At 54.9% G+C, this 26,952-nt stretch overlaps 3 protein-coding genes across 3 annotated transcripts in view; 2 read left to right on the forward strand and 1 right to left on the reverse strand.

The window, feature by feature from the left end:
* Positions 1-7,445, forward strand: part of POLE (DNA polymerase epsilon, catalytic subunit) — a 47,808-nt gene extending 40,363 nt beyond the window's left edge. Inside the window, exons 46-49 of the mRNA XM_025861645.2 lie at positions 4,441-4,638; positions 4,953-5,078; positions 5,750-5,839; positions 5,961-7,445. Coding sequence (XP_025717430.1) covers positions 4,441-4,638; positions 4,953-5,078; positions 5,750-5,839; positions 5,961-6,074 — 528 coding nt within the window. The 3' untranslated portion in view covers positions 6,075-7,445. The remainder of the gene's footprint in view (positions 1-4,440; positions 4,639-4,952; positions 5,079-5,749; positions 5,840-5,960) is intronic.
* A 1,531-nt stretch (positions 7,446-8,976) lies between these two features.
* Positions 8,977-12,149, reverse strand: P2RX2 (purinergic receptor P2X 2). The gene is made up of 11 exons (XM_073890313.1): positions 11,974-12,149; positions 11,731-11,866; positions 11,568-11,639; positions 11,392-11,467; positions 11,225-11,321; positions 10,994-11,074; positions 10,746-10,884; positions 10,228-10,358; positions 9,962-10,052; positions 9,759-9,824; positions 8,977-9,639 (listed from the first exon to the last, which is right to left on the reverse strand). Exons 1-11 carry the CDS (start codon positions 12,147-12,149, stop codon positions 9,283-9,285), a joined length of 1,422 nt encoding a protein of 473 aa, XP_073746414.1. The 3' UTR covers positions 8,977-9,282.
* A 10,976-nt stretch (positions 12,150-23,125) lies between these two features.
* On the forward strand, positions 23,126-26,718 carry LRCOL1 (leucine rich colipase like 1). Its single transcript, XM_073890314.1, has 5 exons — positions 23,126-23,390; positions 24,753-24,878; positions 25,016-25,141; positions 25,219-25,536; positions 26,471-26,718. The coding sequence occupies exons 1-5, from the start codon at positions 23,301-23,303 to the stop codon at positions 26,471-26,473; spliced, it is 663 nt and encodes a 220-aa protein (XP_073746415.1). The 5' UTR covers positions 23,126-23,300; the 3' UTR covers positions 26,474-26,718.
* Positions 26,719-26,952: the final 234 nt, after the last annotated feature.

The raw sequence follows: 26,952 nt of genomic DNA on the forward strand, positions 1-26,952 counted from the left end.
CCACGTGTACAGGTCACGGGCACCCACGCTAGTGTGCGCAGGCCCTGGCGGGGTTCGGGGCTGGGAGGGCGTCCGTGAGGAGTGGGCACACTCATGCCCGTGTGCAGGGGAGGCACAGGTGTCCGGAGTACGTGCGCGTTCACTCCATCAGCATTCGCCGCCCCTTCAGAGCGGCCGCTGTGGGAGGCGTTTGGGGTGAGAAGGGGAGGAGACCGGACAGACCCCCGTTGTCGTGAAGCCTGCACTCCAGTGAGGGGAGGACAAGTCAGTGAGGGGCGGGTGGGCTCGGAGGGGCAGGGCAGGGCCAGTGAGGAAGATGGGGCCCCTGGTGAGACCCAGTTGACCCTCAGGGCCTGGCCTAGGGAGGAGGTCAGGGTGCAAAGGGTGGGAGGGAGGGCGCGAGTGGAGCCGTGAAACGGCGGGTGCTTGCAGTCTCGTGGCTGCTGGGACCCGGGACGAGCTCCTGCAGGGGCAGGCTGCGATGCAGCCGCGGGGGAGAGCTTGCTGGGCTGCTAAACGCCTCTCTGGGCGAGGCCGGCCGAGTCATCACGGGATAGTGTTGCCGGATGGCCCTGAGGCGTCACCTCTTCCAGAGAGAGCACTTTGCTGCGTGTCAGGTTACCTCCCCGCGAAGTGCTTTTCAGGGACAGGGTGCTTCAGGCTCAGGTGGCCTCTGCTGACGGTGAGGGGGGAGTTCAGTGTGCCGTCTGACCGTGCGGTAGACTTCACCATGTCCAACATCCGTTTTTAATTCTGGGATAACTCACCTACAGTGAGGTCTCACCATTGTTCGTCTGTGTCTTGTGCGTTTTGGCAAAGGCTCCCAGTCACGTGTCTGCATATGGTCAGGATGCAGAACATTCTGTCATCCCGAGAACAGTGCACCCACCTTGGCCTGCGCTGACCTGTCCCGTCGCTTCTGCCTCCCTGTACTTCCTGAAATGCACACACAGTAGGATCGCTCTGGGGGGTGCAGTTGTTGGAGCATTCAGAGTGCTGAAGCCCCTGACAGCAGGGTTCAAACAGGCACCCCCCCGAGTCGGCTACCCTGCACTGTCTCTGGCCTGGAACCACGGATCATGCACGGTCATGTTGCTGTTTAGGTCTGGCTTCTTTGGCTCAGCAAAATGGGTCTGTGCTGCTTCTTGGGTGTTGCAGGTTTCAGTGCTTTTGTTCCTTCCTACAGCTGAGTGGCAGCCTATTGTGCAGAAGAACCACGGTCTTGGTTGTGCCCTGGTTGAAGTACATCTGGGTTTTTATTTTTGGATTTTTAATACAGTTGCTATAAACTTTTTTTTTTGTAAGATTTTATTTGAGAGAGAGAGCTCGACCTGGGAGGAGAGGGAGAAGCAGTTTCCTTGAGAGCAGGGAGTCCCAACACAGGGCATGATCCCAGGACCACAACCTGAGCCAAAGGCAGACACTTCACCCACTGAGCCCCCCAGGCACCCCTGCTATAAACATTCTTACGTAGGTTTTTGTGTGAACGTGTCATTTTATTTTATTTTATTTTATTATTTTTTAAAGATTTTATTTACTTATTTGACAGACATAACGAGAGAGGGAACACAAGCAGGGGGCATGGGAGAGGGAGAAGCAAGCTCCTGCTGAGCAGGGAGCCCGATGTGGGGCTCAATCCCAGGAGCCTGGGACCATGACCTGAGCCGAAGGCAGATGCTTAACGACTGAGCCACCCACGCACCCCTATCAGTTTTTTTTTCTCTTGGGAGGGGAAGAGAGAATCTTAAGCAGGGCGTGGAGCCCGATGCAGGGCTGGATCGATGTGGGGCTGGATTGCACAACCCTGAGATGATGACCTGAGCCAAAATCAAGAGTTGGAAGCCTAACCGACTAAACCACTCAGACACTCTTTAATTTATCGATTTTTTTTTAATGGGTTGAGCTTTTGATGTCATATCTAAGAGTTGGGGAGGGGCAGAAGGAGAGAATCTCCAAGCAGAGCACGGAGCCCAATTTGTGGTGGGGGGGGCGTGCCTCGATCCCACGGCCCATGAGATCACAACCGGAGCCAAAACCACGAGTCAGAGGCTTAACTGACTGAGCCACCTAGGCACCCTTGAGTTAATTTTTATACGGTGTGCATGTTGCAGATTGAGGTTTGTATTTCTGCATAAGTGTGTTTAATTATCCCAGTACTGTTTATTTGAAAAGATTGTCCTTTCTCCATTGAATAGTCTTTGTATCTGTTTCAAAACTTAACTGGCCATATACATGTGTGGGTCTTTTTCTGGATCTCTATCAATCTCGTCTGTTTTCCAGCACCACGTTGTCTCGATTTACGTAACTTTATCAGTAAGTCTTGAAACCAGATGGTGTGAATGCCTTAACTTTATTTTTTTTTTAAATTGCTCTGACTATTCTATCTAGTTCCTTTGCTTTTCATATAAATTTCTGAATCAGCGTATCAGTTTCTACCCAGGAAAAAAAATCTTTTTAGGGTGTTGATTGGAGTCATTTTAATCTATAGATTATTTTAGAGAGAATTAACATCTTAGTGCTGAGACTCTTAATTCGTGAACCAGTGTATCTTTCCATTTATTTGGTTCATCTTTGGTTTTCTTCGTCAGTGTTTTGGGGTTTTCAGCATATAAATATTGCACACATTTGCCCCTAAGGTTTTCAGGTTGTTTGATGCTATTGTGAGGGCACTTTTTTAAACTTTAGTTTCCAGTTCACTGCTACTGTATAGAGATATGTATATAATATTTGTGTATATATATATATATCTTAAGGATTTTATTTATTTGACAGAGAGAGAGACAGCAAGAGCAGGAACACAAGCAGGGGGAGTGGGAGAGGGAGAAGCAGGCTTCCTGCCGAGCAGGAATCCCGATGTGGGGCTCGATCCCAGGATCCTGGGATCATGACCTGAGCCGAAGGCAGACGCTTAACCAACTGAGCCACCCAGGTGCCCCCAGTATTTGTATATTGACCTTGTATCTTGCATCACATCTTTTTTATCCATTCGTCAGTGGACACTTGGGTTGCTTCCATAATTTGGCTATTGTAAATAATGCCACAGTAAATATAGGGGTGCATGTATCTTTTTCAATTAGTGTTTTCGTTTTTTTAAGTAAATACCTAGTAGTGGAATTACTGAATCTTAAGGTAGCTCTATTTTTAATTTTTTGAGGAACCTTCATACTGTTTCCACAATGGCTGCACCAGTTTGCATTTCCATCAACTCCACATCCTTACGAACACCTCTTATTTCTTGTGTTTTTTATTTTAAATATTCTGATAGGTGTGAGGTGGTATCTCATTGTGGTTTTGATTTGCATTTCCTTGGTGATGAGTGAGGTTGAGCATCTTTTCATGTGTCTGTTTTGCCATCTGGATATGGCACTGATTTTTGAATATTGATCCAGCCTTGCATTCCTGGGGTAAATCCCACTTGGTCAGGATGTGCTATCCTTTGTGTGTATTGGTGGGTTTGGTTTGCTGGTGTATCATTGGGGATTTTTGAGCGCACGTGAGGGCCGTTGGTGTGCCGTTTTCTTGTACTGTCTTTGTCTGGTATCAGGGTGATGTTAGTCTCATAAAACGAGTTTAGATGTGTTTCCCTTTTGTGTTTCCTAGAAGATATTACGTAGAATATTGTTTTTTCCTTAACATTTGGTAATTCACTAGTGCATCTCTTTTCATTTTTTTTCTCTTTAATTCAATCCAGTTTTTTCAATCAGAAGTAGGTAATCTATATGTTTTTAAGCCTAACAGGTTGTTGATCCTCATTGTACATACTTGCAGATTTACCTGCTTGCGTCACTGGATAGGGTGGTGGGCTTCAAATTTGACTATAAACAGTTCTCTCAAAAATGCCTTCTAAGTGGTGTTAGGTTCTGTGGTGCTTTTGGCACTGAGCTGGGTACGGGAGGGGTCTCCGAAGATGTCTGTCCAGTCCTTGCCTCTCCTTCAGGGACGGGGGTTAGATGCCTCATCTGTGGCTCTGCACGTACCATGAGAGCCAGACTTCCCAGCACCAGCTGCACAGGCTCTAGCATGAGGTTGGAGAGGCTTCTGTAGGCTGGCATGGGAATCCCCCCATCATCGGGGGTAGAAATCACCCACCCTACAGATGAGATTGTCAAGTTCCATCGATTTAGGACTGCCGTCAGTGAGGAGGAAGGAGTCAGTAAGGAGGACGGGTAGAGCATGTGAGTATGCCCCAGAGTCCTCTGGAGCTGTCGGAGACCACGAGACTTGGGATCGGGGCAGGGCCTCTGCGCGGAGGGCCCCACACTGGGGAACCATTGGTGTAGACGCTGCGGCTCCCCTCCTCTGACACATCCAGCAGGAAAAGGGAGGGGTGAGATGATGCTGAGGGACTGCAGCTTTAAGAGTCCCCCACAGGCTTTTCCAGTCCTGACAGAGCAGGGAAGCCCAGAGAGCCATCCCTGACGCAGGCTCTGTTCTCTGAAGGTTCTGTCTCTGGACACGAACATCACAAACCAGGTGAACAAGTTGAACCGGGATCTGCTGCGCCTGGTGGACGTGGGCGAGTTCTCGGAGGAGGCCCAGTTCCGAGACCCCTGTCGTTCCTACGTGCTCCCTGAGGTCATCTGCCGCAGCTGTAACTTCTGCCGGGACCTGGACCTGTGCAAAGAGTCCTTCTCTCAGGTGGGCGGCTGCCAAGTTGGGGATAACCCTAACCCTCACGGCGCCGGGTCCTTGCGGCCACTGGGTCCTCCGGCGGAGTCAGGATGGAGGTGCTACAGCGCCCCCTCTTGAGCTTCCCTGCGAGTTCTGATGTAAAAGGCACTCGCTGCCACGGACCAGAGCGATGTCCTTGTAAACACGCCTGGCGGTGACCTCGGTGTGGGCCAGCAGCCCCCGCCTCCCCCGCTCGCTCCACCCAGTCCCTCCCCAGCCCTGGGGAAGGCTGAGTAGAAGGCTGATCAGAGAACTGACCAGGCCCCTCCTCCTCTGCCTAGGACGGGGCTGCGCTGCCTCAGTGGCTCTGCTCCAACTGTCAGGTGGCCTATGACACCTCAGTCATCGAGATGGCTCTGGTGGAAGCCCTGCAGAAGAAACTGATGGCCTTCACTCTGCAGGACCTGGTGAGCAGTGAGCCTGGCACTGGGGACTGCCCTCCAATGGGCAGAGCCTTCTGGATAAGCGATTTGCACCCAGGAGAAGCTACGGGTGTGCACACTTATCAAGTCACGACCTGGTCCTCTGAGGTGACCACCCCCTGGTTCAGGCGCCGTCCTTCTGACTCATTCTTACAGCATCTCTGGGGTTCCTACAGGGGCCGGATGCTGGCTTCATGGATCTTTCATTGTAGAGAGAGGGGATAGACTGGGAGCAGACAGGGTGTGTAAGTCATGGTGAGCGTAAAGAGAATGGGCGGGGAAGAGAGAGAGAGAGAGAGACAGGGAAGTTTTCAGCAGTGGATGGAGGGATATTCCCACTGAGCGGGGACATCTGAGCAGAGATCTGAGGAGCTGTGATGGAATGGGGAGACCCGAGGACAGAGCAGGGGTGAGGAGCTCCCAGGACTCAAGAGTCAAGGGTGCAGTGCTCACACTGAGGGTGTTAGGAAGCACCTGGCACGTTTGGATAAATCCTGTTGCAAAGTCTTGCATTTTATTCATAGTTGAGCTGAAGGCCATGGCAGTGGAAGGCAGGGAGGGCCCGTCGAAGGAATGTGCTGAGCAGCTGTGACCACTGCTGGCCGCGACCGGCCTGGGCAGGGGAGACTCCTGACCAGGGCTGCTCCTCATTGCAGATCTGCCTGAAGTGCCGGGGTGTGAAGGAGACCAACATGCCCGTGTACTGCAGCTGTGCGGGGGGCTTTGCCCTTACCATCCACACCAAGGTGGGACTCCCACAGCCAGCCGGCCCTGCTGCCCTTTCCCATCTGCCCACATCTGCTTCTATGCCTACACACCGGGGCCTCCTCTGGAACCGGGTCTCACTGTGACTTCTCATCTCTGCAGGTCTTCATGGAGCAGATTGGAATCTTCCAGAACATTGCCCGGCACTATGGCATGTCATACCTCATGGAGACCCTGGAGTGGCTGCTGCAGAAGAACCCTCAGCTGGGCCGTTAGCACCTTGAGCAGCGTCCCTCTTCTCTGCCCTCACCTCCCAAACTTGTGGCCATGTCCAGGATGGAGCACCAAGGAACCACCAGTCTCAGGGAGCTTTGGGGAGGGTCACAGGGCCCAGGAGAGAACTTACCTCTGGGTTCCCTGGGTCTCCAGCTGTGCGCAGGGCAGCCTACTCTGGGCCTGAGCAGTGTTCCCAGGGAGGGGGCCCCAGGACTGTGTCTTGCTGACTAAACAGCCCTCCCTGCTGCTCAGGGGGGTCTCTGGGCAGAGTCCCTGAGGGTAGCCTAGTGGGAGTTTGCGTCCCCGGTTTTTGATCACTTGTTACCACAGAGAACACGTCTGATAGCTTGACACCAGCAGGATTTGGGCCATTTCCAGGGAATCCAGAGCTGAACCCCATGGGGACCTGGGCGTCTTTCACATGATGAGTTCCCGGGACTTGGGCTTCTTGTGTGGAAACTTCCTGGTCAGAGTAGGGTCTGCAGGGGTGGGGGCTCACATGACAACAGTTCTCCTGTCTGCAGCAGTGAGACTGGAATCCAGGGTGTGGCCCCCCCTCTGCCCTCTGACCCGCCTGTGCTGTGAGGAGCCCCCCCCAGGTACACGTGCCGGTCTCAGCAGTGGGGAGCCCGAGGCCCAGGGGAGGGACGGTGCACACCATCTATCAGACTCTCATGTCGTGTCTTGTGCCTGGGTTTGAGGAAAGCATTTCTTCACGTGCAAGGTTTTAGGTTTTTCCCTTCAGTTCTGAGGGGTCTACGTCTTAGGGAGAGACAGAAACAGCATCAGCAGCTTTGTTGGGGTTGCGTGGTTCTGTTCTGCCTGCTCGGCGTCAGGGCTGGTCCAAGCCCTCTGACCCTGGTGGGGCCTGCCCGACCCCCAAAGGCCAAGCGGGGCATGCAAGCCCTGGGCCTGCTGCCCTCACCTGCCCACGGCAGAGCCGGTTAGAGCTGTGGCCTCCTTAATGCCGCACACCTGCCACCAGTGTATTCGGAGCTGGGTGAGGCCAGAGACATGGGGCCTGGCCCTTAGCTCTCCCTGCGGGTTGGGCTGGGCAAGGAGAGAGGCCCAGGCCTTGGGGGGACCTGCCTTTCAGTGACCTCGGGAAGACTGCTGAGCAGCTGCTTCCGCTGTTCTCTCGGGGGCCCCAGAAGACTGACTCCACACTTGGTTTCAACTAAATGGGACCGGAAGCAGAAAAGGAATGGCCGAGTTCGCAAGGTGACAGGCAGGCTCACTGAATCCTACATGCAGACCCCAAATGGGTGGCCTCGGGAAGCCCTATGTGAGCCCTCCGCCGCTGTGGGCTCTGGAGCCCGGCTTAAATTCATCCTTGTTGCCTAACTTCTCAGTATTATACTGTGAACTTCATTTTATTTGAATTTTACATTTTTTGAGATTTTTACATGTGTATATGCAAGGTGTCTCAGTCTCTACGCGGAAGGAAGGAGGAGTAGCTAACATCGGTCCAGCTGGGTGCGTTGGCCCCTGGGTACTGCGATTTGGGTGTGTCTCGGCCCCGTGGCCACGAGAAACCCAACACTGGCTGGAAGGTGGATAGAGCCTGCATCAGCCCCCAGATGGAGATCAAATCAGATTAGGGCTGGGTGGGGGAGGCGGGGGCTAAGCAGGCTTCCTGGAAGTGGAGCCGGAGACGTCCCAGAGGGGTTGGGGTGGGGCTGAGGGCCTGCACACCTCACCCGGTTACACTGCACACCCGCCTGCACCCCCAGTCCCTGCAGCAGGGTAGCTCCTGCAGAGGCCAGCTTAGGGCCTGGGGCATTTGGGGCAGCTGAGGGCCCCAGGGTCACTCTCCTGCTTGGGAATGGGAAACCTGAACCCCTGGCATGGTCCTTGAGCTTCCATCCACCCCAACTGGAAAAGCCAGTTTCTCCAAAACCAGAGCTCAGTGTCAGCAAGCCAGACACCAAGGATGTTGCGGGCACTTGGGTGACGGTGGGGTCCTCACCCCGGGGATGGGAGGGTCTGGAGAGGGGGCCGGGTGGGGGCTTCTCAGGTGTGTGTGATTGCTGGCCTAGGTGGGTGTGGGCAGGTGGGGGGGCTGGCCCTGGCCACCTGCCAGTGTCACTTGGACTTGGGGACTCGGGGGCTGGGCAGGGTCTGAGCCCTCACTGGACCTTGGAAGTGGGATCCTAGCCGAGGTGATCTGTGCAAAGCATATGCCCGTCTGCCTCAGACCTGTGTTTGCGGTCCCCGTTGCTAGGGGAACCACCATGCAGCCAAGTTCTGGCAACTCCTCAAGGGGGGGCCTGGCCAGACAGGCACCAGGCCGAGTCGCTGGATGTAATGACCACTGTGAAATCTCTGGGCGTGCTAGCCAATTATCTGCGTTCCTGACCCGCTGGTGCCAGCCTGTGCGCCTCCTCAGCCTGGCCCTGAGCTGTCCATCCCCATCCCCAGCACCAAATTCCTGCCCTGCCCGCCCTGCCGTAGGTGGGGCCTGGGATGCTTGCACAGGTTTGGAGCAAGAGCCAGTGTCTTCCTTAGTACGACTTCACCTGCCCTCTGGCTCCCTTCTCCAGAGTCCCCATCCTGTCCCATATTGTGAGGCTTAGGTTTGGGGTGACACCCCCACCCCCAGGAAGCTGGTAAGCTAACTGCAGGGCAGGTGCTGGGACAAGTTCTGTCAGTCTCTGCCCACCCCTGCGGCCCCCTGGTCAGATGTCACCACGACCTGGCTGGACATGGTAAGTGTGCCTGTGCAACTCTGCACCCAGGCTGGTTGGAGGAGAGACAGGACCAAGGGTGCCCACAGCTCCCACACGCAAGGACCTTCTACATGTTTGTCTTCAGGGCCTCCAGATGCTTTTCCTGAAAAATGAGGCCAGAGGTTCTGGTCGCACGTTTATTGGATTCTGGGTATGTGGTTTCTTGGCTATGAAGCAAGCAAGGGGTGTGGGCGGGGAGGGTTGGGAAGCCCGGGAAGCGGAGGCAGGAGTTTGCCCCTCCCTTCCTTCAAACCTGGGGGAAGTTGGGGGGCCAGCCACTTTGTGTCGGCCCATTGCCCGGTTGCATGGGGGTCTTGTTCCCAGGTTCTCACTGTTGAGGTGCGAGGGCAGGGCCCCAGGTGCACCATGCAGGTCTCTGTGGGCTGCCAGGGGAGCTGGGGCTCGGTGTCTTGGGACCACAGACTTCAGGGCCCTACCGGGTGGAGCCTTTAAAACATGATGGATGGTGTGTGGTGGGCTCAGAGCTGGGCCAAACCTCGGGGGTCTGTGAATGTGGAGTCCTGCCGGGAAGGTTCGGCGGTGGACAGCTCTGGTTCTGCGGTCTGCTCTGGAGGGTCCACCATCTGCTCGGGTGGGGCAGAGGTGGGGCAAAGCCATGGGGGCGGGGCAGCCGCAGCCAGAGCTTGGCCTGCCTGGCCTGGGTCTGCAGTGCAGGGACGGGGTGGGGGAGGGGCCTGGCCCAACACAAAAGCGAGAGTCACAGGCCAGCTACCAGGGGAGCGTCTTGGCGTGCACACCTTGTCGAATTTCTTACGGCTGTACACCTTGTGTTTGTTCATAAATGTCAGCAAGATCCAGTCACACAGGAAGGAGCCCTGGGCCGGCAAGACCCACATGTGAGGGCCCAGGAGACACCACCATCCCTCCCACCCCCACTACCAAGTACACCCCCCCCCCCCCCCCCCCCGCCAATGACCAGCATGCATTTCCTTACCACCCCGATGGAGGTCAGTGCTGTGGCCAGATTAATGATGGTGGGAATCAGGCTGAACTTCCCGGCCTTGGGAGGGGAGGCGGCCTTAGATGGTTGCGGGGTCTGGGGCAAGTGGGGCTCAAGGGAGGGTGGGGGAGATGGGGCTGTGCCAGCTCAGTCCTGGGCCTGCCTGAATCCCTGGTAGGCAGAGTGGGCTGGTTTACCTGTCCGTGCACGATGACGTCAATGCGGATCCCATAGGCCTTGATGAGTGTGCGGGTGGTGCTGCCGTTTATCTTGTAGTATTTGGCAAACCTGGGTAAGAATGACTATGGAGCATGGTGGTGGGTGCTCACGCCATCACCCGAGATGGGACGCTCCAAAACTCCACCAAGCCCTGGGCCCCTGAAACTTTGAGTGCCTGCCCTGTCATCTTGGAGCCCCCGCAGCCAGGGCAGACGAGAACCCAGGCATCCCAAGGCCAAGGTACCTGAAGTTGTAACCAGATGAGGCTGGGACATGCTTGGGGTCAAGCCTCCGGAAGGAGTACTTGGGATTGCACTTTGATGCTGACAGGTCCAGGTCACAGTCCCAGTTGATAATGACCCCAATGACGCCACCCTGCCCAGGGTAGGCACAGAGATGGGTGTCAGGGAGGGCACACAGAGGACCCTCAAGGGCTGTGGGGTCCTGCCTTGAGACTGCATATGGGGTGCTCATCTCGGGGCACCTGGGACAGCTCAAGGCTGAGAGCCGGGGTGCTTGGGGAGTGCCCTGCTTCTGAAGCATGAGGGGACGCTGGTGGCCAGCTGTGTGACTAGGAGTCAATAATTTAGCAGGAGCCATGCGTGCCCAGATGGGTTGGCTGATCGTGTTTCTCCATCTGCCTGAGCAGGGCCAGGGTTGGCCAAGACTGCAAAGGGGGTTGGCAGAGCCTTCGTCTGCAAGTAGGGGCCAGCATCTGAAAGGAGAGCCGGCTCCCCCACTGTCCCTTGGCTGCCCCCTCACCGTGTGTGCCAGCTCTGTGAAGTTCTCCCCTGCCTGTTCCACAATGAAGCCCAGCTTGAAAATGGGACAGTAGAGGTCAGAGACCTCGTCAAACGTACAGCGTTTCAGGTAGCCGTCCTTCCGGTGCTCTATGTTGCCCCTGCGGACAGGGCCCAGCAACGTCAGGGGCTCTGGACCCACCAACAGCACGCTCCCTGGAGGTAGCTCCCATCCCTAGCCCACTGTCACCATACCCTAGTGGCTCTTACTTGGAGAACTGGAATTTAGGGTAGTGGATGCTGTTCTTGATGAGGATGGTGAAATTTGGGGCCATCTTGCCGAGAAATTGGCTGAAGAGGCACAGACTGGATGTGTTTAGTCTTCCCACCCCAGTCCCCCTCCCCGGCACATCCCGGCTCTGCTCAGTGAGGAAAGGGAAACAGAGTCGTGCTGGGGTGTCAGCTGGGGCCCGGGTAGATGGGGTCACCGGGGGTGCACACCTGACAGAGGCCCCGTCTTCCACCGGGCACCAGCCCGACACCTCGCAGGTCTTGGCCGAGCCTTGGTAGTAGGGCACGCAGCGCCCGGTCCGCAGGCCTGCGGGCAGACGTGCACTCAGGGGGCGAGGGGCGCTGCCCGGTCCCATCCCCCGCTGGCGTGCACTGACCGTTTCCCAGCATGTCCAGCTGCCCGGCCACGCAGTCCTCGTCTGAGTCACAGGTGGCGTTGCTGACCCTCATACTCTAGGGAGGAACCGGCTTGGACAGGAGCCCCACACCTTCTGGGGCAGGCACAGCTGGGTCCCCTCCCTCCGCCCCAGCTCTGCCCTCCACCTGGCCTCACCTCTGGGCAGGTTCCGAGGGTCTGGGAGGGTGTGACCTCAATCCTGGTGATGATGCTGAACACGCTGCCTCCCTGGGCTCAGAAAGAGGGGACGGTCGGCCGAGGCGGGCAGCGCAGGCACCCCTCGCTCCTTCCCGGGGGCGCGCGGGGCGGGCAGGCGCACCTCGGGGGGCTTCACGTACTCCTCCACGTCCCACACTTTGTGTTCGGAGAAGGTGATGCCCTTGACCTTGGTGATGACGGAGCTCTCGGGGCCCGTCTCGCTGTCCTGGTAACTCTTCTGCACGATGAACACGTACCTGCAGGACGGGCAGGGCCGCTCTGGAGGCGACCCGGGGCCCTCCCCCGCCGCTCCCCGTGGCTCCTGGCCCCGGCGCCCCCGCGCCCCCGGCCCAGTCGCACCCACCACACGAAGTAGAGCAGGATGAGCAGCTGCACCGCGCGGTACACGACGCCCAGGCGCCGGTTCTTCACCACGATCACCTTGGGCGTCTCGTAGTCCCAGAACGCCGACCAGCAGCCCCGGGCCAGACGCCTGGCCGCCTCCGCCCTCGCGGGGGGCTTGGGCTCGGCTACCTCCATGGCCCGGAGCTCCGCCAGGGGCGCGACGCGGCGCGCACCCTGCCGACTAGGGGCGCGGACAGGGGCGCCCCGCTGCACCGCCCCGGGGCGTGGCCTGGAGCGCCCCGCCCCCACCCCTCCAGGGTCGGGGCCTGGGGCGCGCGGGGGCGCACCTGGCAACTGCCGCCAGGTGGGCCCGGGGCCGGCAGAGCCGAGGCGGCAGCCTGCGCCCCACCGCGCCCGCGGAGGGCCCGAGGATGAACCGGGGCCCGCACGTCCCTGGGGAGGACACAGAGCCACCGGGGGACTTGGTTGAGATGCGGGAGGAGGACGCGGCCAGGCCCCGCCGGTCTCCTCGCGTCTCCAGCGGCGTCTGACCGCTGCGCGCGCCCAACCCTAAGGGCCGTCCCTGTTTGATACAGTTTTCCCCGCTTTATCGAGATACAATTGACTTATAACGTGATGTGCATGGTGTGAGTTTAAGGTGTACGAGGAGGTGATTTCCGAAGGGCCGTCCTTGGTGCCTGCCCCGCTGCCCAGCAAGGACACCCTCCCGGCCGGGTTCACGCAAACCCTGGGGCCCTTGCTTTGCCCAAACAGCCCCTTTGCTGGGACTACGGACGCGCTCAGAGCCGCTCACCTCGAGCCCCCTCCTCCGCCGGATAGCCCAGCCCTCGCGTCTGTCCTGGACTTGGGCTATGGCTCCCAACTCTGCTTTTATCCACTTCCAATCCATTTCTGTTTTCTTTGCAAACCAAAGTTGTTTTTTTTTCCTTAAGACTTTTTATATCTTCACCTCATTTCATTATTTTGGAGCAAATCCCAGACATCATAGTATTTCACAAAATGATAAATTTCTTACACCTTTATTTAGGTGAAATTCACTTAGCATCTAATTAACCATTTTAATGAACAGATTGTTTAATGAACAATTAAACAGAGCGTTGTACAACCACCATTATCTACTTCCAAAACATTCTTATCATCCCCAAATAAACTCCCTGTTTTCTCCTCCTCCCACCAATCTCCTTTCTGTGGATTTCTCTCTTTTGAATATTTCATATAATGGAATCATACAATATTTTTCGTTTTGTGTCTGCCTTCCTTCACTAGGCATAATGTTTCCAAGGTCCATCCAGGTTGTAGCATGTATCGATACTTAATTCCTTTTTATGGAAGAAGAATATTCCTGTGAGTGATTATTCCACAATTTATCTACTCGTCTTTGGATAGATGTTTGGGTGTTTCCACCGTTTGGCTCTTGTGACTAGTGCTGTTATGAATGTTTGTGTACAAGTATTAGTTTGAACACCCGTTTAAAATTCTTTGGGTATATAGGAGTGGAGTTTCTGGGTCACATGGTAATTCTGTGTTTCACTTTTTGAGGAATCCCTATACGGTTTTCCAAGCAGCTGAACCACTTTCATTCCAATCAGCCGTGTATGAGGCTTCCAATCTCTGCACATCCCTGCCAAGATTTGTTAGTTTCAGCTCATTTACTCATTGCCATTCTAGTAGGGGAAGTGGTATAACTTGTTTGGATAAACATTTATTTCGGGGCTCCTGGGTGGCTCAGTCGTTGGGCGTCTGCCTTCGGCTCAGGTCATGATCCCGGGGTCCTGGGATGGAGCCCCGCATCGGGCTCCCTGCTCCACGGAGAGCCTGCTTCTCCCTCTCCCACTCCCCCTGCTTGTGTTCCCTCTCTCGCTGTGTCCCTCCCTGTCAAATAAATAACTAAAATCTTTTAAAAAAATGTCTATTTAATCTTTTGCCGATTTTAAAATTAGGTTTGCCTTTTTGTTGTTGGTTTGTAACAATTCTCTATATATTCTGAACACTAGGCCCTTGTCAGATTTTTCTCCCATTGCAGGTTATCTTCTCACTGTCTTGGTAATATCCTTTGATGCACAAAAGTCTTTAATTTCAATTAAATCAGTTTGCCTTTTTTTTTTTCTTTTGTTGTTTGTTCCTCTGGTGTCATTTGTAAGAATCTACTATCTATTACTAAATCCAAATTTATCTATAGCTTCAGCACAATCCCTACCAAAGTCCCAGGTGCAGAAATGGATAAGCTGACCCTAAAATTCATATGGGAATGCAAGGGACCCAGAGCTGCCAAAATAATCTTGATAAAGAAGAGCAGGTTGGAGGACTCACACTTTCCAAGTTCAAACCTCACTACAAAGTTATAGTGATCAAGACAAGTTACTGTAGGACCCAGCAATTCCATCCTCACTTACTGACACAAGGATAGAAATGCAGATTTATGGAATTGAATTGAGAACTGAGAAGTAAAATATAAATATGTAAAATAGAATAAAATAAATTGAATTTTGACAAGTGCCAAAATACCAAAATAATTTAATGGGAAAGAGTAGTCTGTCAACAAATGGTCCTGAGGAACTGGCATCCACATGCAAAAGAATGAAGTTAGACCCCCTACCTCATATCATATATGGAAACTAACTCAAAATGCATCAAGGACCTAAATGTAAAAACTAAAACCTTAAAACTCTTAGAAGAAAACCTGGGAGTAAACATTTGTGTCCTTAGATTTGGCAATGTATTCTTATAAATTACAACAAAGATATAAGCAAAAAAAGAAAAAAAATAGATAAACTGGACTTCACCAAAATTGAAAACTTCTGTGCTTCAAAGGATGCCATTGAGAAAGAGAAAGGATACCCACAGAATGGGAGAAAATATTTGTAAATCACATATGTGATAGGGATTTGTATCTTAAAAAAATAAACTATAGCAACTTATAACAAGATGACAAATAACAGATTTTAAAAATGGGCAAAATGTCTGAATAGCAGTTTTTCCAAAGAAGATACAGAAATGGCCAGTCAGTACATGAAAAAACTCTCAATATCATCAGTTGGAAGGGAGATATCACTTCATACCACCAGGAAAGACATGACAAATGTTGGCAAGGGGGGGCGCCTGGGTGGCTCAGTCGTTAAGCGTCTGCCTTCGGCTCAGGTCATGGTCCCAGGGTCCTGGGGTCGAGTCCCACATCGGGCTCCCTGCTCTGCGGGAAGCCTGCTTCTCCCTCTCCCACTCCCCCTGCTTGTGTTCCCTCTCTCACTGTGTCTCTCTCTGTCAAATGAATAAATAAAATCTTTAAAAAAAAATGTTGGCAAGGATGTGGGAAAATCACACCCTTCTTACATCTGGTGAGACTGTCAAAATGGGGCAGCCACTTTGGAAAGCCACATGGCAGCATATCAAAAGGTTTGAACTTATCACAGGATCCACAATTCCACCTCTAGATGGAATATACCCCAAAGAAATGAAAACCTGTTTTCACACAGAAACTTGTACATAAATGTTCATAGTATTATATATCATGGCTGAGATTAGAAATAGCCCAAATGTCTATCAACTGATGAATTAATAAATAATATGTGGTATATCCATACAATGGGATAGAATTCTTCAATAAATGGAAAAAAGTACCTTATATGTTCCATACATTACAACGTAGGTGAACCTAGAAAACATTAAGCTAAGTGAAAGAAGCTAGTCCCTGAAGGCCACCTGTTGTATGAGTCCATTTATATAAAATCTCCAAAACAGGTCAATCCACTGAGAGGAAAGCAGATTAGTGGTGCCAGGGCATGGGTGAAGGGGGTGGGTCCTGCTGCTGCCTGGGTGCTGGGTGGGATGAGCCACTGCTCCCTGTTGCCTGTGGCCTGGGGATGACAGGAACCCTGCCCTCGGGTGTTGCCCTGTCCCCGGGCCTGCTGGTGCTGGAGTGGGCAGAGAGGGTCTCTGTGTCTTAGAGGGGAGGGGCTGGTGAGTCTGTCCACCATGGGTTACAGGAGCATAGAGCACATGGCTTTCCCACTGGCCAGGGGCTGGTCACTGCATGTATCCGATGCAGTGGCGAGCCTGATCCCGCCAACTGGGAGGGGCACACATCCTCACTCATCATCTGGCACACTGACCCCACCAACAGAAGCTTCAACCAGAGGCAAGGCAGTGTGCTTAGGGTATTACAAACTCTTCTGGATCCCATCGTGGTTCAGGTAGGTGAGCTGAAAGAGAACAGCTCGTCCAGGAGGCCGAGTGGAGGGAACACTCCAACTCACAGCAGAGCACTGCACGGGGGCAGGGGGGGGCGGTCCAGAGCGAGAGGACAGTCGGGGTGTGCAGGATGGTCGGGAGCCTGGGGCACAGGCTTCAAGAAAGGGAAGACAAGAAGTGATGAATAACTGAAGAAAATGATCTGATTTGAGCAAAGACTTGCGTCCGCAGGTGGGTATGGCTTGTTGGGTCCCAGGCATGAAGACTTTTAGGAAATGTGCCTGAACAGTCTGGGAGAGACGGTTGAATTCCAGTGATGAAGACAGATGAACAGAAAGAGCATGTCCAAGCTGCAGGTCACGTCCAGGCTGGCGAGGCTTGGCCCTGGCAGCCGTGAGTGCATTTTGTCTTCTGCATGCATGCAGTGGGTCTTCCTTCTCTTTTCTCGGAAGAAAAGGTGTACTATATAATCTTGCATTTGTCCCAGAATTTATTGATTTCTGTTCTTGAGATGAGTCTCCTGCCCTGGGTCATTAGGGATGCACAGCAAGCTGCCAGGAGAGCACGAGGGCCCCTGGGAAGGTTCCAGTTACTAGAACAAATTTAGTGTGGAGTCTATGTTTGATTGGGTTCGGGAGACTCCAAACACTTACTGGGAAGTTTATATGAGGTGTCCGGAAGTCTGCTGGAAAGAAAATGAAGAAATCAAATGGGAGTGGCTGGCTGGCTTGGTGAGTAGAGCATGTGACTCTTGATCTTGAGCTTGTGAGTTCAAGCCCCACGTTGGGCTTAATTTAAAAAAAAAGAAAAAGGAACGAAAGAAAAGAAAAAAAACCTGTTTAATGAAAAAAATAAATAAAATGAAAACACTTAATGCAAACTCCCCAGGCTGGGAGAAAACCAGTATGGACCCTAGTCTTGGAACTTGTAAGGACAGTCACAGTGTCCATTAAAACTTATGATTTGCATAATGCTTTAAAAATTTTTATTTATTTATTTGAGAGAGAGAGAGAGCATGTGAAAGGGGGAAAGGCAGAGGGAGAAGGCAGTGCCCCGCACTGAGCAGGTGCAGGGCTGGATCCCAGGACCCCAGGATCATGACCTGAGCCAAAGGCAGACGCTTAACCGACTTCGCCCCCAGGCGCCCACATAATACTTTCAAATAAGTTAAAGAAATTAGTCTTAGGAGGACTGAGTCTCATAATAGTTTTTCAAGTGAAAAAGTTTACAAGTGAAAATTTACAAGTGAAAAAATTAAGTTATTCAATTGAATTCTAAAACCTTTGGTTAACAGGAAATATTACTCTATGGCAAGAATAGAATAAAAATATAACAATGTAAAAACAACCAAGTTATAAGTAAAAGTTCAAAATAAAATAAAAGCAAAAACAGATTTCCTTTTCTAAACAGCTTTATTGAGATCAAATTCACATGCCATATGATTTACCCATTTGGAGTGTGGAACTCATTGTTTCTAGTATCCTCACAGGGTTGTGCAAACATCACAACCTGACTTTAGAAAGCTGGCCGCCCCTAAGAGAAGCCCCATACCCATCACAGCCCCCCGACCCCCAACTGCGCCTGGACCCCCGCCCCCGGACCCCCTGGACCCCGCGCGTTCCTGCGTCTTTACGACGCCCCCGCGCGCGCGGCCCGGCTGCCGGGCTCCGGGCTGGGGCACAGAGCCGCGCCGACCCTGCGGGGACTCGGACCCGAGAGAGAACCGCCTCCTGGGCGCGGCCAACCCACAGGGCCTGAGAGAAGAAAGGGACAAACGGCCCTTTCAGGCCCCTGCGTTTGGGGCGCGCTGTTAGGTTGCGCAGAGGCGGGCTCATGGCGCCCCAGTCCCTCTGGGTTCCTGCTCCAGCCCCGACCCTGTCCCGCGTCCCGGAGCCCCTCCCGAGCCGCTGCGGGGCGGGCTCTCCCGGCCTGAGCCTCCCACGCGGGGCCTCCTGTTCTCCGCTCGCTAACCGCGTCCTCGCTCCGGCTCCCGGGACCCCCGCCTCGCCCTGCACGTATCTACCTCATTCCGCGTCATCTATTTGTGGACAAGACCACGTCCCAGACCAGACCAAGCACTCCTAGGTGGCGGGGGCACGCAGTCCTTTTCTCTCGGAGTCTAGCGCCTACTCAATAATGAGTAAGTCAGGAAACGTTTATCGGATGAACAGTGTCTGCAGAAATAAAGACCCCCCCCCCATGAGGACAAACGGGCCGTTTATCCAGAGCTTGGGAGTCAGCCCCCAGGTGAGATAGGCCGACCCACAGGTGGGGATGCTGGAGGCAGAGAAGGTGGTGCAGGTGCCCAGAGGGGAGTGGGGGGCGTCCCCCCTGATTGCTTAGGGGGCATATTTGGCTGGTCCTGACTTGGAAGTGGGGAGAGCCCAGGGAAGCTGGGGTCACTGACCCAGTGCTGGCTGTCCGGCGGGTTGCTGCAGGGGCTGTGGTCAGCTTCCCCTGCTCCCGTGTGGCCCCGCCCACTTACATGCCCTCCCTCCTGCACACTGGTGAAAGTCTCTGGCGGGGGCGGGGCGGAGGTAGGAGGGGAGTTCCACTGACTTTGCCCTGGGCTCCCTAGGCCTCAGTCCTCCTGATTCTCCCTCGGGGTTGGAGTCTTTTCTGGAATTACGGCTTGACTGGTCTCACTTCTACACAGAGGAGCCGGTGGGGCCCAGGATACAAAGGCAGGACCGCTGAACACTTGAGCGCTTACCAACGGCCGGGAAGAGATTTTCTGCAAGAACTGTGCAGTCCGGCGCATGTGCCCATGTGGCCGGCTTCTCTGTGTGGAGGTGTGCGGAGGCCTCCTGCCCTGGGGCCAGGGCCCTGGTTGGGGGCACGTGGCCTTGTCTCAGAGATGGCAAAAGTTGCAGGGTGGGGAAGGCCCCAAAATATGGCAGTCACGGTTCAGGGAATAGTATATTGGGATCTGTAATCTTGGGCAAGGTTTGGCATCAGCTTTTATTTGCCAGATTGAGATACTATGGAATCATACCTGATGTTGAGGTTTGGAAGGAAAGACTGTGAACAGATGGACAGATGTCTGGTCTGAGACATTTATAAACAAATATCCAAGAAAAGAGACTCCATTTATAAAAGAATATATATATATATATTTTTAAAGATTTTATTTATTTATTTGAGAGAGAGAATGTGCGTGCACGAGTGGCAGGGGTGGCAGAGGGAGCAGGCTCCCCGCTGAGCAGGGAGCCTGATGCAGGACTCGATCCCAGGACCCCAAGATCATGACCTGAGCCGAAGGCAGACATTTAACCGACTGAGCCACCCAGGCACCGCCATAAAAGAATATTTTAACATAAGTGGGGGTTGTGAATGCCAGTTCTTCAAGTTCAGGAACAACTCTGCCTCCAGGGCTGGTGAGGAGGGCCTGTGCCTCGGCCCCCATTCCCCCCACCCCAGAAAACAGAGGGGGAGTGGCCAGCAGAACGGGATGCCGCCCAGCTCCTCAGTACAGCACAGGGAGCCCATGTGTCCACACCCCAGGAGAGGGGCCTCAGAAGAGATGGCCCTGCCCACACCTGGGTCTGGACATCCAGCCTCCAGGACGGTGAGGGACGAATGTCCATGGTTGGGCCGCCCACCGTGTGGTATTTGTTGCGAAGCTCTAGTGGACTGGTATAGATGTCCTGCGTGAGTGGTTAAGCAGCATATGTGGTGTCTCAGGCTGGTCCTGAGTTGGGAAAGCTGTTGTCGTCAGCTTAGGGCTGGTCATCCAGGGCCAGCTGAGAGACTGGAGTTGGCTTCTGCAGTCTGGGGGCCAGAGTTCCACCTTCATGGACCGTCTGGCAATCGTCTGTTTGGATGTTCCGTCATCCAGGACCAAAAGATGGGTCTTGGGTTGCACCATGGAGATACTTGGCCACCCCGTGAGAGCTGTTTCTGAATGGTGTGAACAAGAGCCTGACCTCGGGGGCCTGGGGGTCTGGGAAGTGCTGGTGGGAGCCTCCAGGTGGGCGGCCTCAGTGGCCCCCAGAACATCCGGGCTGAGGCCGCCCCGGAAGGCTGTGCTCACGCCCGCCATGCGCTATGTTGGGCAGCAAGTGCCCCCCCCCCCCACTCACACATCGCCATCTGCCAGGAGGTGAGACCCCCACGTAGACTTTGCCACTGCTTCTCTGGGGAGGGGGGAAGTATTTAAACACCATTACCACCCACACTGAAATAGACTGTGAAGTGCTTTTTCACAGGTGAAAAGTGAACGCACAATGGCGCGGCCTGTGCCTCGCCCAGCGGCTTCCCTGCTCTCTGCCTCCCTGTCTGTCCATCTTCAACAGCAGATCAAATAGGCTCCCAGTTTATGCATCTCTTTGGAAACCAATTAGCAAAACTTGTGAATGAAATGCTCTAGCAGTGCTTTTGTCGCGTATGAGCCACAGTTTGTTGCAGATAAACTGAACTATAAAATGACAGAAAACCCAAAACGCAGACAGGTGGTGTATCCTATGACTTGCTATTTTTGTTAAGCGAACTAAAAACAGAGCAAAACTCCTCTAGCCTCTCTGAGATGTCTGTGTTGCTGAATTTGTCCTTGTGGGAATTTGCATTTCACACTGGCAGCAGGTAATTTCTGGATACTTCTGTGAGGTGAACTGATACTGTGCTGACACGTGTTGTAGATGCTCTGGGGAAAATGCCGCCTTGGTCTTCAGATCAGCGGGTGTTCCTGTTGATGTGAGTTGAGCAGCAGGTAAATCAGAGCCGTCAGGGCCCCCTCCCTGCCCCAACACCTCGCTCTGGCTGCAGCGTCTCCTCATGACCTTCCTGACTGGCAGCCTGCCCCCAGCTAGGCGTCGCCGGGCAGCCCTGTGCTGGCTCCACCATCCACAGTCCTGCTCGGTGCCCGGGCCCTCCTCCGCCATCTGCGTCCCCTCCAAGCATGCCGGCCACCGTGTGTCTGCCTTTCTCCCTGGGGGGTTTCTGTGTTTCTAGATTCCTGGCACCCAGCACGGACCAGCCCCGTGGGGAGGACTCATCTTGCAGTCCGGAGTGCTCCCCGCCTCGGGACCTTGAGCAATCTGGGAAGCTTGGCAAACAGAATTCCACCATGCTTTTCAGCACAGGTGACCCCAGTAAGGGACAAAGGGGTGAGGTGAGCATGGCTTCCCTGGAATCCTCTGGAAACCAGAGGTTCAGGGGACACAGAAGGGACAGGGGGAGCCCACCCTTCCCCTCACAGACAGGGAAACAAGGTCCCAGAAAGGCTCAGCTGTCCTCCCAAGACCCTGCAGCAAATAGAGGGAACCTGGGATGGGAACCCAAGGCAGGTCTGAGTTTAAGGCTCGTGGGCCCTGGGTCAGGGGTTGGCAGTCCTGAGGGGAGCCCTGCCAAGGGTGCAGAAAGACAAATTTGAGGAGAGGTCTGGAACATGGACGAGGAGGGGATGGAGAGCAAGCAGGAAACACAGGCCTGGGGCTAGAGGTTCAGAGCTGAGTAGGGGGACACGTCCTCCTGTGCCCGCAGGGCTTTGGAAGACAGCGTGTTGGGGTTTGAGGCCTCAGTGTCAGACCGCTCCCCACAGGCTCTGACCTCCGGAAGACACCAGAAAGAACAGGGAGTGAAGGCTGATGGACTCCGGGTTGTGCTATGGGATGATGGAATGTTCTGGAACTAGATAGAGGAAGTAGTTGCACAACATTAAGAATGCACTAGATAGGGGCACCTGGGGGTCTCAGTCGGTTGAACATCCAACTCTTAGTTTTGGCTGAGGTCAGGACCTCAGGGTCATGAGATTGGGTCCCTGAGCTGGGCTCTGCACTCAGCGGGGAGTCTGCTTGAGATTCTCTCTCCCTCTGCTCCTCCCCTCTGCTCGTGCTCACGTGCTCTCTCTCTAATCCTTTTTAAAAAGTGCACTAAATGCCCCTGAATTGTTCACTTTCTTATTTAAATTTTTTAAAAAGATTTTATGTATTTACTTGAGAGCGGACGCCTGAGAGAGCACAAGCCGGGGAAAGGGCAGGCAGAGGGACAAGCAGACTTCCCGCCGAGCAGGGAGCCTGATGTGGGACTCGATCCCAGGACCCTGAGATCATGACCTGAGCCGAAGGCAGACACTTAACCCCCTGAGCCACCCAGATGCCCCAATATCACCTTATTTAAAAAAATAAAAGAACTAGGGGCAAAATTGAGGGCCAAACTGTCAGCTTTATGAATGGCCAGCCAGGCAACCAGCCAAATACCCGAATGCAGGTGGGGGCAGCTCAGGCTTAGATCTGAGGCTAAGCTGGGACTCCTCCCAGATCCAGGACTGGAGAGTCAGCTGTGCCTGGGGGCTGCTGTGCCCACTTCCCCAAACTGCAGGGGCTGCACCCCAGAGTGTGGGTGGGGTCGGCTGGGCCCCGTGTTGTCCTGCCCGCCTGGGGGACATAGGAGCTGGACTGAGCAGGGGGGCTCAGCAGTGAGGGTCCCACAGGTGCTCTCTAACAGCAGAGAGGCTCCTGTTTAACTCAGAGAGGCACAGTCATTCCCCAGAGAAAGGGGTGTTGAATATTCGTTTCCCACTCAGTGATAAAAAGAGATTGGCTATCAGGTAAGTCATAGAAGACCCGTGGGGGGAACTTAAATGAGTCTTAGGGAGTGAAGGAAGCAGTCTGGAAAGGCTGCATTTGTAGGGTTCCAATTCTAGGACATTGGCGAAAAGGCACAATGATGGAACCAAAAAAGATCCCCCAAAAGATCCATGGCTGCCAGGTTTTCGTGGGCAAAGAAGAACAGGTGGAGCCTAGGGGTTTCAGGGCAGTGAAAACACTGTGTGCTAATGTGGTGGCATTTGTCCAACCCACAGAACATCCAGCACCAGCAGTGCGCCCTAAGGAAGCTGTGGACTCCCGGCTGTAATAACGTATCAATCAATATCAGCTGACCAGTTGTAACAAGGCCACCGTGCCCACACGAGTTAGTAATAGGGAAACACGCAGGGGAAGCGGGGCTATATGGGAACTCTCTGTACTTGCTGCACGATTTTTCTGGAAACCTAAAACTGCTCTAGAAAATAATGTCTATTAATTAAAAAAAAAAACCTATCTTGCAAGGGAGACTGGGGCGGGGGAAGGAAGCAGGTGCCCATGCGGGTGCTGTGGGGGCAGGGATGGCCTTCTTGGGCACTGACAAGCCGCGAGCCCAATGGCGAGTGCCGGGCATCTGCTACTGCTGTCGTCACTGCTGTCCGTGTCCTTGGCCTGGGGGACCAAGAGCTTTTTCCTGTTCCATAAGGTCAGTGCGCACCCTGCGGCATTGCACCCATGGAGGCGGCCCCCACTCGGGCTCTCTGGGGCTCCCAGCTCCTTTCCTGCAGGTGCCTGCTCCCACAAGTCTTGTCTGGGCTCCTGGAAAGGAGGCTGCCTGGGAGCACAGCCTCCTCCCCAGGCACTGGGGCCCCCAGTTTGGCTGATTCTGGCGCCCGGGGCCCCAGTACCAAATCCAGGCCGGAGAGCAGCACGGTGGGGGTGGGGTGGGGGCGGAGCGAAGCGTCTCTGCTGGGAGGGGTATGGGCAGCGTGAGAGTGCCTGTCCTGGCGTCCACTCTTCACCTTCCTAACGCACAAGTCCCCCAGCGTCCCGGCACCCACTGCATCCTAGAGGCTCCCTCGGTGCCCCAGGGCGGGAGTGACCTTCCTCCTCTGGCCGCTTCTCACCTGCAAGGCCGCCTCACTGGGCTCCAGGCCCCGGTATCCGAGCGCCTTCCCAGCTTCAATTTTATGTCAGTAAGATCTTCAAACCCAAACCAAAGTTCTCACTGTGAAAACCTGCGACCGAGTCTCCAGCGTGGAAGCATCAGCCCCGAGTGCTCCAGGACCCCGCGGTCCGTGGGCCGGCTGGGGGACCCCCTGCACTCGGTTGGCTCCTGCTGGTTGTGTGTGAGGCTCTGCCCTGCACCTCCCTCCCCCGGGGGCACAGGTGGCATCTCCCAGGACTCGGGACCCCCGACCACCTACAGTCCCGAGTCGGGGGAAGCCAGGCGGGAAGCGCCGGCCCAGGGCAGAACGCGCCACTCTGCACTCAGCGTTTTGTTTTACTTCGGAAAATATACCCATTTTTCATAAAAAGTTGTTATTTATGTTAACATGGTACAGGGATCCTATTTTTAAATAGGTTTATGCATAAATAGGTAAAACTTCTCTCAGAGTTAGTGCCCACGCTGGGAAAGTCATTAGCTAGAACCCACACCAACATCAGCTTTGGGCACCTTAGTAAGTTTTTGAGTTTGCAAAGGAGTTTTCAGACCAAAGGTTTGAGAACTTGGATCAAAGGCCTCGAGAGCAGGCGGCCTCCCGTGGGTGGGGTGGGACCCCAGCCGCAGCTCCGGGCTGGCTCTGTGACCCCGGAAGGCACTTGCCCTCTCTGAGCCGGTGCCTCGGTTCACCCTCCTGTCCACGTGGCTCACGACAGGCACAGACCTCCTTAGCTCCCTCCCCCTCTTTCCTCTGGCTCCCCCGGCCATTGGACCCACCAGGTCTGGAATATTCCAGGAACCTGCAAGGTTCGCAGGAGGAAGGGGAGGGTGTTCCTGAATGGAGACGCCCTAGCAGGAAGCTGGGTCTGCCGTGAGGGCCTGTAAACGGCGCCGGCTTTGCAGAGGATGGGAGAGGCATGCGAGGACCACGCCGAGTGCCAGAGCCGCTGCTGCGTCACCAGCAGCCAGATGCCGCAGACGTTCTGCACGCCCAAGACCATCCTCCTCAAATGTCTGCCCTGGCGGAAGGTGCGTCCGGCACGGCGGCCGGCCGGGGCGGGGGGGAGGGGGGGAGGGGGGAGGGGGAGGAGAGGGCACCGCCGCCCACAGCCGCCGCCCGCGGAGGGGGAGGGGCCGCTCCAGAGCTCGCGCTCGGTGCGTGGCAGCCCAACAGGTACGCCTGCTCTGACCACGCCGAGTGCCGGAGCCGCTGCTGCGTCACCAACAGCCTGAACCCGCAGACGTTCTGCACGCCCAAGACCATCTTCCTACAGTGTGTGCCTTGGCGCAAGGTGAGAGGGCGAGACGCGGCCGGGGTCGGGGCGCGAGGGCGGGAGGCGGGTGCCAGGCTCCCGCTCTGCGTCCCCAGCCCAACGGGGCCTATTGCACCCACCACAAGGAGTGCCGGAGCCAGTGCTGCATCAAGCTCAAGGAGGCCGGCCGCTACCGCTGCACCCGCCCGAGCGGGCTCCTGGCCCAGTGCCTGCCCTTGGTGAGCCCCTCACCCGTGGGACGGAGGTGCCTCCGGCACGGAAGGGTCCTGGATGTGCCTGAGGTCCTGCAGCCGCTGAATGTGGCTGTCTCCAAACCCAGTGGGCGTCCCGTTCCGGGAGAGGCTCACACCTGCTGTCTGGAGACTGGCCTCCAGGTCCGTTTCGCGCGGACGAGGCCTCAGGAAAGGAAAGAGGTAACGGGCAGGATGGGGTCTGCGGTCAGGGTCCCTGTAGGAAGCAGGTGCCATGTGCCTGGTGAAGGGCCATCAGATGTGTGGCTGGGTGGTGAACCCCAAGCACCAGGCGGCATCAGGATTCGCAACAGTGGGGCTGAGGGAGGGGAGGGGGACAGACAGGCCCAAGGGAGGACCTCTCCGGAGCTGCTCTCTCCTTCCACCCTCTCCTTCTGGACCCTTGTGATAGCTGAACAGTAACTGCAAAACCAGAAGGGCAGAGGTCAAGTGACACAGCCCCAGAGGTCAGCCTCCTAGGGCACAAGATGTGCTCAGTGCCCTGGAGACAGTGGGGGGCACATGGGGACATGGGCAGATGGAGACCAGGGTGGGGATCAGAGACAGGGTGGTGGGGGTGGAGACGTGGGGACAAAGATGGGGGACAGAGATGGGGCAGAGATGGGGGACAGAGATGGACAGAGTTGGGGACAGAGATGGGGCAGAGATGGGGGACGGAGATGGGGGGACAGAGATGGGGGACGGAGATGGGGGTGGGTATTGGAGACAAGGGAGTGGACGGTTGGAGATGGGGGGCCACAGCAACTGGAGAAGGGCTTCGGGGTTGTGGAGAGAACACGCGGGTGCCCTGTGTGGGTGTTTAGGTACTAGCTTGAGGCTGGGATTGGTAACTTCTGTCTGATCATGAAGGGGTCTCTGCTCCCACAGGTAAGGACCACATTTTTGAGCACAGAACCCCATCTTGCTAACTGCGCTGTCATCAACTCCTAGAGTAGCACCGGGCACAGCGGGGGCTCACAGAAATGTGTTCACTGCTGGATTCCCACTGCTGCCTTTGCCCCCGAGGAGCCGATTATCCATCTGTGAGGGTGGGAGAGCTGCAAGGCACCTGTCTCTGCCTGTGCATTTTCTCACTTTTTCTCACTTTGTCCTTCAGTGACAGGGAAGAAAAGCTGCAAGGGGGAACCAGCACGGACTTCGCAGAAGCTCACCTGGATCTTGTGCCTGAGTTTGGCTGGGAGCTTAGCTCGTGGGTCCATGCTGCTCTTTCTGGGCTGTGAAAACCTGTGAGGCATTAGACACATCTGTCCCTTCTCCTATCAGTGAACTCCTGAGGCTGATTGTGAGCGTCTGCAAACAAACCGCAGCTACTGGAATCTTCACATCAATAAACACCTGCTGATTGACCCAACGTGTTTTGTCACATCCATTTTTTTTTTTTTTTCAGACAACAAAGGTAAAAGCAATCTGGGGAAGTTGAGTAGTGGAGTAGTGGAGTTGAGTAGTGGCCTGCTCAGGTCAAGTACAAGGTTGCCTTCCTGAGGATGCGCGTCTAATCAGAGATCAAGTCTTACCTGGAAGGGAAAGGGCCAGAGCTGGAGCATTTAAGATGCACGGTGGCAAGCCCTCCCTATGCAC

This window comes from Callorhinus ursinus, unplaced genomic scaffold (genome assembly GCF_003265705.2).
Source record: "Callorhinus ursinus isolate GAN/ISIS: 27379988/994484 unplaced genomic scaffold, GSC_fseal_2.0 scaffold137, whole genome shotgun sequence".
Lineage (NCBI taxonomy): Eukaryota > Metazoa > Chordata > Mammalia > Carnivora > Otariidae > Callorhinus > Callorhinus ursinus.

Bases quoted from the DNA above. Each gene is read 5' to 3' on its own strand.
- P2RX2 (XM_073890313.1), bottom strand. From the start codon at position 12,149: ATGGAGGTAGCCGAGCCCAAGCCCCCCGCGAGGGCGGAGGCGGCCAGG. The intron at 11,075-11,224 runs GTGTGCACCCCC...GTGCCTCTTCAG, and splicing joins GAAGACGGGGCCTCTGTCAG to CCAATTTCTCGGCAAGATGG. The intron at 9,640-9,758 runs GTAAGGAAATGC...TTGCCGGCCCAG, and splicing joins CACTGACCTCCATCGGGGTG to GGCTCCTTCCTGTGTGACTG.
- LRCOL1 (XM_073890314.1), top strand. From the start codon at position 23,301: ATGGCGAGTGCCGGGCATCTGCTACTGCTGTCGTCACTGCTGTCCGTG. The intron at 23,391-24,752 runs GTCAGTGCGCAC...CCGGCTTTGCAG, and splicing joins GCTTTTTCCTGTTCCATAAG to AGGATGGGAGAGGCATGCGA. The intron at 25,142-25,218 runs GTGAGAGGGCGA...CTGCGTCCCCAG, and splicing joins AGTGTGTGCCTTGGCGCAAG to CCCAACGGGGCCTATTGCAC.